The 13836-nt window shown below is 44.9% G+C and overlaps 1 protein-coding gene across 1 annotated transcript in view; it reads left to right on the plus strand.

The window, feature by feature from the left end:
- The first annotated feature begins 8091 nt into the window (after nt 1-8091).
- Nucleotides 8092-13836, plus strand: part of LOC307237643 (myosin IXb) — a 28896-nt gene continuing 23151 nt past the window's right edge. The window contains exons 1-2 of the mRNA XM_080010400.1: nt 8092-8355; nt 9073-9850. Of these exons, the coding sequence (XP_079866526.1) occupies nt 9074-9850 (777 nt within the window). The 5' untranslated portion in view covers nt 8092-8355; nt 9073. The remainder of the gene's footprint in view (nt 8356-9072; nt 9851-13836) is intronic.

Genomic DNA, 13836 nt, shown 5'->3' on the forward strand with positions numbered 1-13836 from the left:
GGAAGGGTGAAAAGCGATAGCCGATGTCAACATTTACCGAGCCCCCAAAAAAACCGTCTCCTAACCCCGGGGTGCCCGACATGCAGCCCCTCCGTCTTAGTTTCGTGTTGTGAGAGGTGATTTTGGAATGCATCGCACAAAAAGCGTAGGAGGAACCGCTTTGGAGGCGTAAAGCGACCGTGAAGCGCAGCGATGTAAGTGTCCATGTGTTCCGGTCCTTGACGACATTACCTCCAGCAAACTTGTGTTATGGCCAACAAACATCAGGAGATACTTGCAGCATCCACTATCAGCCTCAATGGATCTGATTCCTCCAATGAATAAGAGAAAATATTAGTTAATTTGTCAGCCACAGAAATGGTATTTCTCTGTTCTGTAAAGGAACTTTTTTCCCCAGCAGATGCTTCCGTTGCAGCGCTACCGATCCTGAGAGCCTGGATCCCGGGGTGAGCTTTGTGGAGACGCAGGGCTTAGCTCATTAGTGAGCACTGATCCAAACAGTATTGTTCACAGTGGCTAAGTTCAGCGTCCGACACGAAAAAAAAAAAGAAAAGAAAAGGCTTCTTGCATACCTGAGGACACCCCGCACCCTCTGGACGGCCCGCTCCCACTCAGGGGAGAGGTGTGGGAAGGAGATAGGGAGGACACGGGAACCAGGCCGCCCGTAAAAATGAATCAGAATGTCGGTAAAAGTCCCTGCGTGTTGGGACACAGTGCTAAGCATTTGGCGGCCGTTGAGGAGAAACAGGAGAAACGTTGCATTTAACTTTAAACATTAAAAATGACAAGGTTCTAATTATTTCAGATGATAAAGTCCAACCATGCAATTCCTACATTAATGTATACTTAATTAGTGTTAAGCTTGTATTCATTTTTGATATTCTTTCTCCTGTGGTAAAATATTAAGTGTTTCTTTTCAAAGCGTTGAGCATTTTATATGCATATACAGTGAATACTATAAATATGTATATGTATATTTATGAATGACCTACTATGCTGGCTCCACAATTTGATTTCATTTATTCGATTATTTTGTAAATGTAGAAATGATTAGTTTGAATTGTTTTTGTTGATCTTTGATACCATTAGGGGGGTTGATACTGTCAACTCTAATGGTTGTGTACTCCTGTGCCTACTGAACTGGATTCAGTGTTGTCTTGAAGAAACTGGCTCAGTCCAGCAGGAACAAGAGTGACTCCCGTTGTCGTCCGATGCCTCCAACGCTGCGATCGCTGTCACCACTGTTACTGCTACCACTAAACTGGTTGTAATATATAATAAATGTAACTCTCAAAGTATCATCTTTAATTCATTTGTGAGAAATAGTACTTTAGAAAATGTGACCCTCAAGGAAAAGTGCATAAAAACAAAGTGAGTTCAATTTAAACCTGCACAGCAGGCAATGGAGTAGGTGGGGTTTTTCGTGAGCTGCAGGTTGCACCGACATTCCTCAATTGGACCAACAAGATATGGGGCATCTGAATTCTGAGATATGGAGAACGGCACCTCTTTCCTTCCCCCCAACTCCGCCGCTCACGCTTCCATTAGCCCAATCTGTGAAAATTACTGTTTTTTTTTCCTCATAAAATTTGTTTAAAAAAAACCCTATAAATTATAAACTTGCCAGGCAAAATGTCCAGTGATAATGCTCATTCAAAACCTAGCCGCTCCAACTCCCCGACGGCATGGGCGAGATGGCGGGTGGTGAGCCCGGTACCCGTAGGACCGGGATCCCACCTCACCTCATCGGGCGTGCGCGGCCCCCACTTTCACTGCGCCACGGCGCCTGTTGCCCCGGTAGACAGCAGGGGGCCCCGTCCCTCCCTGTGGGGAGAGAGGGCTCAGTGAGCACTGTGCAAGGGGCGCTTTCTTCTAGGTGCACATTATATTTGCGTTTGTAAGATAGACTGTAATTGAAAGGTGACTGATAAGGTTCAAATTTGTCCAGTTAAATTTTTTTTTTTTTTCGGACACTGGACCGAGTTTTACAACAGTGGTGTAAGTGACAATTGCACTCAGAAACTGTAGGGACGCAAACACTAAAAGTTACATAATGCTGCTTTTATCTGTGTTTTCACAAATTTTGAGCAAAACTGTACACTTCTGCGTCCCATAGGAATGAGTCTTCTATAGACTCCTTTTTGAATAAAATAGGCATTCCCACTATTGATGAGGAGACTGCAACTGACTTGGAGACATCAGTCTTTAGAAGAACTTGTTAATGGAGCGAACTCAATGTAAAATGGGAAGTGTCCGGGTCCCGATGGATTTCCCAGTGAATTCTTTAAGAAAGTTGCCAATCAACTTGCCCCAATTTTGATTTCTGTTTTTGAAGAATCATTCACTTCTGGTTTACTACCCCCAACAATGCGACAGGCAGTTATATCCCGTATCCTTAAAAAAGACAAGAACCCTTTAGAATGCCACTGCATTGCGTGGTGAGACCACCATAAAAGGCTTACAAAGAGGGTTTCCCTCTACACAGACAGTATGCTTTTATATTTGTCCAATCCCTTAGTTAGCTGACCACAAGTCCTTAATGTAATAAATGACTTTGACTTAAGTAAGTGTACATAAATTTTATACTTAGGAATCTGGATTAGCCATCATTTTAAAGATTTTTATGAATCCAATTTCCCCCATTTAAAACTAGTTTGAAGCAAGACTTTGAATGCTGGGACTTATGACCACTATCATAAGGAGGTAGAATTAATACCGTTAAAATGAACATTTTACCTAGATTTCTATATTTATGTCAATGTCTCCATCTTTTTGACAAAATCGTTTTTTTAAATTTCATAGACAAACTGGCATCCTCGTTCATTTGGATTAAGGAAAAACCCAGAATACATGAAGGCATAGTGCGGCGACACCGCCAAGACAGAGGGTTAGCATTACCTAACTTCCAATACTATTACTGGGCTGCGAATATCCGGATCATGTTATATTGGATTAATTCTCCAGATGACTTGACTTCTCCTAAATGGTTATTGTTAGAGAGCACTTCTTGTAGTCCTGCCTCATTGCATTCTGTGCTTCAAAACCTCCACTGTCTGGACCCATTTCCAGTCACTCTTAAATCCAATTGTGAAGCATTCTTCTCAGATTTGTGCACAAGTTCAGACGATCATTTTCCCTTGAAGAATTCACAATTCCCAGCCGAGTCGGACCAATCAGCGCCAATGAGACTAATCGGGCTGACTTGGTACAGCTGCGTCGGTGGGGGAAGAAGCCAGCGCTGTATCCTGCAGACCATGGCTTAACCACGCCCCCCGGGGTCTCCTGCCGAAGAGGAGTTCAAAGGGAGAAAATCCCGTGGAGGCCTGAGGCACCTCCTCCACTGCAAACAACAGAGGGTTCAACGATTTCTCCCAATTACAGCTATTGTGCACAAACTTAGGAACCATGTTCTTCAGCGCCTTATTGAAGCGCTCCAACAGACTGTCGGTGAGGGGGTGTCGCACCCTGGTCAGAAGTGAGAGGACGCCCAATAACTCGTAAAGTTCCCGAAGAGTATGTGACGTAAAGGAAGTGCCCTGGTCGGTTAGGATTCCCTTCAAAATCCCAACTTGGGAGATGACCTTAAACAGTGCCTGCGCCATACTTTTGGATGTAATACTAAGCAACGACACTGCCTCTGGGTACCAGGTTGCATTATCCACTAGAACTGACACAAAACAATACCCGTGGACACTGATGAGATCCATAAAGTCTTTTGAATGGTGCCTTAACTAGAGGGAGGGGCCTCAACGGCACATTTGGTGTAGCCGGAGGGTTGACTAACTGGCACTCGGGACATGGGGTGCACCACTTATGCACCTCTGCCCAAATCCCTGGCCAATAGAAGCGGGCCATTATCCGCTGTATTGTTGTCGTGCCCGAGGTGACCGGCCATCAGGTAATGGTGAACCACCTGGAAAAGTATTTCCCAGCGGCATTTTGGAACCAACAGCAGGGTTATTTCCTCTCCTGACTGAGTGTCACAGCTCACTTGATATGACCTGTCCCTAATCACAGAATAAAATACGGGGGAGTGAGCGCGGCGTGCACCACTTCGCCATGATTTTAAACTACCCGCTCAAAGGCGATGCGTAGGGTATCGTCCCGCGACTGCTCTAGTGGAGCAGTGGAATCATCCGTGAAGGAGACCAATGGGACCGGGGAAGATCCCAGTTGGGACTCCTCCACCCCCAACCCAACAGCAAACTCTAGCATTCCCTCAGCATCATGGCGCGCCATGAAACACTCATATTTCCCCACCAACCATGAGCACACTCCCCCAGTTTCCCCTTTTAAAGCATCAAACCCTGACCAATCCATACCCAAAATCAGGGAGTGCGACAGGCAGGAGCTAACCACAGCCTTCACCTTATGCTTTTTCCCTTTATTACAAATTTCCTGCTGAATTTCCCCATGCACACACCAAAACTTCACCTGTGACGCCTCCACTAAAGCCTCAGGTTGAACCAGGTGTTGCTGGACCGTTGTCTGCGAACAGTGGAGTCCAACAAAGCTTGATGTGTACCCCCTCGTACTCTTACTGGTACGTTGTAGGCCCCATCCCGACCAATGGAGGGGTCCAGCGTCCATTGACCCAAACCACATGCCCAACCTCCATCATGGGGCAGTCCCCCCAAATGTGGTTGGGTTGCCCCGCAGTACCAGCACCCCTGCCAAGGCATTTGTACGTCCCTCGCCCTGGATCCGCTGTTGGCCCCGCAGAAGTTCCCGTATCGACTCCAGCTCCCGGTCCCTCGCCATCTCACGGAACTGTTGGGCTTGTTCTTCCTGCACACTGGTAAGGGCGGTGACCATCCGCTCTAGCAGGGACAGCGAGCTCCTGCATTGTTTCCTTCCAGATCAAAATGATTCATCCGCTGCACTGGTCTAAGGTAAAGTTGGCTAAATTCGCACCAAATATTGATCGGTGCAAGTGGGAGCGAGTCAGTCTCTCACATATGTTTGGGCTATGCCTGAAAATGTTATGTGCTTTGGCAATCAATATTCAATGTTTTTTTCTGAAATCGTCAATCAAATTGTGATGTTTAGACAACTGCGTCAGAGCATCTCCAAAATGGCAGGTCTTGTGGGGTGTTTCTGGTATGCAGTGTTACGTACCTACCAAAAGTGCTCCAAGGAAGGACAACCGTGAACTGGCAACAGGGTCATGGGTGCCCAAGGCTCATTGATGCGTGTGGGGAGTGAAGTCTAGCCCGTCTGGTCCGATCCCACAGAAGATCTACTGAAGCAGAAATTACTGAAAAACGTAATGTTGCTATGATGGAAAGGTGTCAGAATACACAGTGCACCGCAGCTTGCTGCGTATGGGACCTCTCAGAGTGCCGGTGCTGACTCCATTCATGTGAAAGTTACTTTGACATGTACCACCTGCCTATACAATGTTTAGGTAGGCGGGTCAGAGTGGCACGGTACGCCAATCTGTATGTAAAACTGACTTGGTTTTTGAATGCTGAAATTATGGTGCAATAGGGGTGGGGCTCTCTTTTGGAACGGGGTTATGGTCGAGGACCGTGGGTGGAGAGGGGGGAAATATCTGATTGTATTTCTGAATGAATGTATGAATGTTTCTGGGTTGTTATTGCACTATTTTGGGGGGAAAAAAAAGAAAGGAAAAATATACATATATATATTTTCTTTAAACCTGCACTATGCAACTTTGCAGAACGGAGCCCTGGCCGCAAGCGGCAACTGCACTTCTGCCCCACCCTACAGGTTTTTGGAGGTGACGCTGGAGTTTCAGTATACGTGTAATACCAGTGAGGGACACCAGGGAGCACCCCTTCATTGAAATGTTCCGAGAGCGAGAGGTTTAGAAATAGAACCTGGGGCCATTCTATTGCATGGCGCCTGTAGCCTAAACGATGCTTTCAGGTGAGCAGTGCTCTCTCCTCCGGGTGCACATGGCAGCTAACGGCACACAGGAATGGCACAACAGCAAATGATGGAAAATAATATTTTAGGGGACGACCTGGCGCTTTCGTGGGATATGTGCACACAATACAATATTAGAAATCCGATCAGCAATGTGGACGTTATGACCAGGTAAACAGACATGGATGAGAAGACCCGGGACAGCTGCCCAGGCGACATCGAGCCTCATATCGCGATATCGACAGGATATCGGCATTGTCGCCCACACCTGCGCTGCGCCCGCGTCCCCTTTCCGCGCACTCACAGCGGCGTCCGGCGGCCGCTCTCTCCACATGTTGTTCGTTGCCAGCCCCAAAGACTAAAAGTGATATTGTTAGAGTGAATGCACGCAGCAGCCATACACATCTCGGGTTCGAGTTCGTTGGACATTGACACGTCGTTGCACATCACGGTAGATCCGGACCCGAACGCAGCGGGCGCCCATTTCGCGGGCCATAGAAGACATATCCGGTGAGATCTTCAAAATAAAGGCAAGAACGGTTCAAGGTTCGAGGTTTTACGACAGGTACGACACAGCAGCGCGGAGGCAGACGCTGTTGTCCATGAAATGATTATATACTGTGACGTACACGTTTTTCTTTTTTTGATATATATTTTTGAAATCAACACAGTCTAAAACATAGTTGCAAAAATAGGGTAAAGGAAACAAAGCACGTGGAGAATATATAAATGTATTTCAATTAATATGACAGCTGCGTATAAAGAATATACTGTATTTACAAAAGTGGGGGGAATATACAACATGAGGTAAATTGTCTATATGTAAAATTAAAAATCGGTCTGTGTAAAATATAGACATAACTTGGTCTTTTATTTTGATTATTAATAGCTCCAAAGCAAAATCAACAATCCATTAATGGGGAATGGGTAGTAAACATAAATTTCATACTTTATTAACAACAACAAAAAAAAAGCTGTACATGCATTTACCTCCAGTCAGTCGAAAAAACCCATTTTTAAAAAGGAGTATATTCACAGTCAAATATTAAAATACCGAACTCAATCCTGACGTCTCAGTGTGTTTGGTTCGGATTTCTTTATTGTTTTTCATTTCGATCTTTTGTGACATGCTAGTTCTATTTCAGATAATGAAAATCGGGACAGCCAGACGCTATTTTCACACTATAGCATAACAACTGTTCTAATATGGGTTGATTTCTGAGAGCTAGTTGTCTCGTTGTCCGTGTGTACGTATGGCTCACAATACACACATAGTGAAAGTATTACAGCCTCAAGGTTGGATATGAGTTTGCTTTCAGTTTTACCTTCATATCTTGGAATGACTTTCATACAGACGAAAAATTCCCTTGGCTTTATCTTCTTCCTATCTACCATTATCTGAGATGGTCTTTCTCTATCTTTATTTTTATTTAGTCAAAACCAGAACACACAAGCAGTTAGGGGCACCTTGTTACAGAAAGATCGTATACATTTTATAAAAGTGAATCCGTTTCACAGCATTTTCTCGAAGCCTATGTGCAATTCTCCTCGATTTTTTTCCCCACCAATATTCAGTGGTGGGTTACGTGTGCGTGCGCGTCCACCGTATTGGTGCGGTCCAGATCCGCTATAAAACGAATACAGGCTTCTCTACAAAATCGACTGTAACTGCCTTTATTCCGAACCGATTTTTTAAAATAAATTTAATTCGTTATAAAAGCGTGGACGTCAACACGTCCGCTGGTTACTTGTTAGAAACAGGAACCTCCTGAATAGCCGCAACTTTCCCTGGGACGCGGGCTTCCGTCTACGAATAAGCAACATCGGGGTGTCAAATATTTCGAACTGGAGCTTTTGTGAGTCTCTCCAAAATGTCGATTTCTATAGCGGTTGTATTGTTAAAAAAAAACAAAAAAAGCCGCCTGGTTGTCGGTCATCGTATATATATAAAACTAATAAATAAAACGAAACATCTCTCAACACACATCGTATTTGTTTACTAGTGGATCTTGACCACCCCAACATGGCGGGCGTTCAGACGCATGGTGGCGGTTGGTGGTGGTGGTGGTGGTGGTGGGGGGGCTTTTACTTTGTCACTACTTGTTTTACAGGAAGTCACCTTTGTTTACGTCACGCAGGGTTGACGGCGGCGGCAGGAGCTGACTTGGAGAGAACGCGTCGGGGGGGAATGTAGGAAGTTGTGTTTGTTTGTTGTGAGAAGCTATTTTGCTGTGATTGAAACATGAATTATTTGACTGAGACGTGGGCAAATGCTCTTATTTAGCGGCGGTTTGGAATAACAACCCCACCTGTTCACCTGGACAACCGTTTTATTTTTATTTTTATTTTTTTTATTTTTTTATTATTTTGGTGACGGAACAGCGGCGGAGGTGCGCGTATTCCTGCCTATCACCGCGGGATGTTTTTATCTCCAAAAATGAGATGAACACTCTTCCATCGCAGGTGAGAATTCTTAGAATAATAATTACTGTTGTTATTTGTACATTTATCTTGACATTCCTGCCATATTTCACCCTTGCAGGTAAAGGGTTAGGGCGACACCTGCGTTTATGTACTGAGGGGAATATTTGTAATCATAAGAAGTTACATTTTTTTTAGATTTTATGATTTATTTGTTGTATAATGTTTATATATATATATATATATATATATATATATATATATATATATATATATTTGTAATTTGTTCCAGTCTCATACCCACCTTACTTTTGCGTCAGTAGTTCTGTTATCCAGACCATTAACGTGTGACATTTTGCATTTTTAATGTTAAAATGTAAGATTTCATTTTCAGCATTTGTTACATACATCAACAAGGTAGGTATAGTAATATACTGTACCTATAAAAAGTATCAATCAGAATTTTATATATATATATATATATATATATATCATGTCTGTTTTTCACATAAAACTTCCGAACTCCTAAATGCCCCAGAAACAGAAGGATACTGAAAACTTATATTTTGTGTTCCATAAAAGTCCATAAACCTTTCCGTTTAATGTTCTCTTATGTTCCTTCTCTTCTGTTCTCTCTCATGCTTGTTCCCAGTGGCATGTTCTAAATCGTGTGTGTGTGTGTGTGTGTGTGTGTGTGTGTGTGTGTGTGTGTGTGTGTGTGTGTGTGTGTGTGTGTGTGTGCGTGCACGCGTGTCCCAGGATGAGCACTATGGATGGAGCCGGGGCTGCTGGTCCGGACAGCCAGACTCACATTCTGCAGATCTACCCCAGGCTGCCCCACGCCGCAGCTTCGTGCTGTACCCTGCAGGCCACCGCAGAGCACACGACCGCCACAGTCATCCAGAACGCCGTGGCCACGCTGGGCCTGGACGGGAGCCAGGCCTACAGCCTGTGGGAGCTCCGGGAGAGCGGAGGGGAGGAAAGGCCCCTGGAGGCCGGAGACCGTCCTGTGGAGAGGTTACTGCTGTGGCCCCCGGAGGCCCGTAAATGGCACCCTCAGTCCGATGGCTACTGCTTCATCCTGCAGAACCGAGGCGGCGGAGGAAAGACCCAGGTTCCCGACAAGGGCGAGGACTACGATGACCTCTGCAACCTCCCCGCTCTGACTGACGACAGTATCCTGGAGGCCCTGAAGCAGCGCTTTTACAAGAAGAAGATCTACACCTACGCCCGCAGCATTCTCATCGCCATCAACCCTTACAAGTTCCTCCCAGTTTACTACAACCCAAAGTACGTCAAGATGTATGAGAACCAGCCGCTGGGCAAACTGAGTCCACATATATTTGCCATTGCGGACGTGGCGTACCGCGCCATGCTCAACAAGCAAGCCAATCAGTGCATCGTCATCTCCGGGGAGAGCGGCTCGGGGAAGACTGAGAGCACCAGCTACCTGGTCCACTGCCTGACCACCCTGAGCCAGAAGCACTACTCCAGTGGGGTGGAGCGGCCCATCCTGGGAGCTAGTCCAGTGCTGGAGGTAGGTCGCTGGTACAGAGAGGGACAGGCCGAGCCCCTAAAACTGCTCTAAGTCACACATGGTCGCCCTAGGAGGTCATAGGTCACTGCTGCAACACTGGATTTGCACTAGGAAGTGAAGAGCGTCCTACAGTTAGATCCTGTTGCATTTTATTTGTGTGAACAGTCATTTTCTAGGTCAATACATTTTTTTTATTTGATTTATAATTTTATTGAAATATTCAAATCAAATAATTGATAAGCATATTTGCATCAAATCAACCAAAATAGATTTCAGTAATCAAATAATTTGTTGAGCGATGTAGTCTTTGTTCCTTATTATGATAAAATAAAAGTTATATATCGTAAAATATTAAAAGGCTTTAGACTGCTAGGTTAACAAATGAACGCTTTTCCAGATGCTTGCTAAGTGCAGCTTAACTTGATGAGTATTTATCATCATATTGTACTTTGTTTTACTCTCACTATATGTTTTCCAGTAATCGAGAATAATAAAAGAATAGAATAGAATAATCGACGAATTAAACGATAATGAAAATAATTCATAGTTGTATCCCGAGTAATAAGTCATAATAAGTCATGATAATAAGTCGTGCGCATAAGCAATAGGATACAAAACATCGAGCCTGCTGTCGTGAAAATTAGTTGTTTTCCTCACCATTTTTCAAGTCAAACTTTTTTTTTTAAGGATTTAAAAATCATCCTTTTGGCATCTGTGTCCTCTTCATATTCACAGTAGAAGTAGAATTACAGGCAGTAGGATTGGTGAGGGTTTTGTACCTGTGTGGAGGCAGACAAAGGTTAAACCTCGCCGATCAGCGGCTGTTGGCTGAGCAGACCCCCGAATTCACTCATTGACGAATACGTGAATTGTTAACCACGGATTCCCGCAGCAAGGTTTCCCAGGCCTCCGTCTGCCGGGACGCCTTGTCTATCTCAAACATTACTGTGATGCCGTGGAGCCGCTGTGCTCTTAATACGGCACCACCTCTCCTTTTACAGTCTCTGAAAAGCGAAGGATGTGTTGAAGATGGAGAGAGGGAAATGGAGAGGATCCCTCGGAATAAAACCTCATTGTTTAAATTTAACACAACTTATATAGAGCTCTATCTTCCTTTTACACATGCAGTACATGGAGGGTGACGGAGGGTGTGTAAGTGATGTCGAAGGGTAGCGGCCACCGTGGCCTCCGCGTTCCACAGTGTGTAAATATATCGGAATCAAGTTTCGCTTTTGTGTATGTTTTATTTTTTTTGTAACCTGAGACCCATTCATTTGTATTTCATAAGCTATTGCATGGGCTATAGTCATGGTATCATTATGAATAGTTTCACAGTAGTTATGTCATCTATGTATGGACCTGCACGGTGATAATGTTTAAATCGGGCGGCGGCGTCCATTTCCCCCGACGGCTGAAACGCTTCAGTTTCAGTCTCAAATCGAGACTTTAAGAAAATAATTTTCGTTCCCTGTTTGCGTCAGTGAGGAACGCAACTTTTCACACTCGCTGCTGTTTCGGTTTTCATTTTAAGGCGTTTGAGGGAGATTTTCCGCAGTGTGATTTCGCTTCTTGAGGAAGTCGTCGGTTTCCGGATTCGCCTGTATCCGTTTGGTGTGATGAATCAGTTTGTCTTGTTTGGTAAAATAACCCGTCGTATTCCAGCTCTCGCCGCAACCTGAGCGGTAACTCCGAGGGCCGGGCCGAGGAGTGTTTTTGACCTTTCGCTCAATTCCGCGTGCCCCCATTGTTAGCGATCACAAATCCTCTCCGTCCAAACCACCTTTCCTTTCATTCGTTTCTTTCCCAGCTATGGTTTCTTTTTTGGCTTAGTGAACAGGTCTTTCAGGTTTTAAAAAGGTATTTTACCTTTCTTCAGTTTCATTGGGTGCTGAAGTCCCCCACCAACCAGAACCAGAGTTCCTTTCAGCGTCTTGCACGGAGGCAGGGAGGGAGCCGCGTGCTGGTGGTTCGTCGATGGTACTTTTGTCCCAGAACACTTGGAAACTGTGGTCGTGATGATCCCAAAATTGAGTTCGTATAAGAACAGAGGAAGTCAGTCGTCTTGCAAAAAACAGGGTGGTTCAGTGCCTTCGGAAAACTGTTTTCCAGAAGCACTTTCACTGGCCTGTAACTGTCATCAATCGATTCCTAAAAAGTAAATAGTTTCATATTATACTTTATTTAAGGTTGTTTTATTATCAAATATTTAACAGGTACAAACATGATCAGTGTAGTAGCAAAGTACTTCAATGGTAAGGAGATCAAGCATGATCTTTTCGTGATCAGAGTCAGTTTCATTAAAAAAAAAAAATAAATAAAAACAGGAGTTATATTTGAATATATCTAATGATTGCCCGGCTGCGTTCTGGATCGCTGTTCCTTTTAGGACGGAGTAAAACAAAAATGATTTGAAGAGCGGCATCTCCTCTCAATGTTGCAGTCTATGTACGGCACGATCCATGAGTCCTCGGAGGGCGTCCCTTTGATGAATGCATACCCCCGTCCCCGATATCGATAATGTGACGACATTTTTGGGATGTTGGTGATTGGATGAGATCTTTTCACTTGAGGCATTGATTAGAACTGCTCGAGAAGCCTGTGATAGTCAGAAAATATAACCATGTCATGACAATGATTGGTGCGGTATATCACCAGGCCCTGGAGCTGATGATGGTGTTATGCTCAAGGAAAGGGTATCCTTCTCACTTTGGTATGCTCTTTGTTTTCTTTTTTCTTTTTTGATGTTTTTTTTTTTTCCCTCACTGTGGGAACGTGGAAGCTTGTGGAGTTTCTCTGCTTCAGTGGGGGAATGTGGAGGGCGTTGGCTCGGAGCAAACCCCAAAGAGTGTGAAGACACAGAACGTGAGCAAGTCAGGACAGGAGCAGGCAGCTCACCTGGCAGTGCTGAAGGTGTTCCATCCACTGAGCTCTCTCTCTCTCTCTCTCTCTCTCTCTCTCTCTCTCTCTCTCTCTCTCTCTCTCTCTCTCTCTCTCTCTCTCTCTCTCTCTCTCTCTCTCTCTCTCTCTCTCTCTCTCTCTCTCTCTCTCTCTCTCTCTCTCTCTCTCTCTCTCTCTCTCTCTCTCTCTCTCCCCCCCACTTTTCTGTCTGTCTTTATTTCCACCAGAGGCTTGGCAGCAGCTCCTATCTTTTAACTTTAAACAGACCTACTCATGCTAACCGTCTTTCCACCATCTGTGCATCTTCACTCTACCCCAGTCAACTCTGAGGATGTTACTTTGGCCCCTTTCCCACTTGAACCGAAAGCCGTAAATCTACTGGCAATGTTCTGTATTTGCGTCATGTGGGAAAAGGATCCGGTGTTAATGTTCGGTAAAAGTCGTTCCGTAAATTTTCCCACTCTCGACCCGGTAGCGTTTCAGGGAAAATGCCGGTACGGCTGTGAATGGGTAGTGTGTGAGAATGGACGCTGTAACATTGCCAATTATTGGTGGAGCCGAATGCAAATAAAGCACAAATAGTAGGTTTTTAACAAATATTTATTATTAATTCTATTATTATATATCCAGTCTCTACGGAGACAGGTCTTTATATTCCAAAATTGTATAATTTTTCTTCTTAAAAATTCCGCTTAGACCCTAGACGTGTCTTATAGAGCTGCACCAGAGCGCAGAGCCGGAGGAGCGGGCAGACAGGGGGAGGGAGAACGGGTGGAGAAGGTTCCTTCTCCGGAGGCAGAGAGTGTAGGACAGGTTGAAAATGATTAGGGCAGTACCTTTATCTTTCGGCTGTCCAACGCGAATATTCGACTAATCGCCGGCAGCGCGGGGGGTGGAAGCGGGTCAGACCTGCTCAGCTCTTCCTACAGGAAAGATAGGCGGCCGTCATCCTGAGGAGGGGTGTGTAGAGGGGGCGATTGGGGCGCGTTTTGCTTGCTTTGTTTGGGGGCTGGGCGACGGGAAGCAAAGCGCTGGTCTCTGAGAGCCACGGGGGGAAAAAAACAAACCGATTCAGGTTGTACATCCGT

This window comes from Zeus faber (genome assembly GCF_960531495.2).
Source record: "Zeus faber genome assembly, chromosome: 12".
Lineage (NCBI taxonomy): Eukaryota > Metazoa > Chordata > Actinopteri > Zeiformes > Zeidae > Zeus > Zeus faber.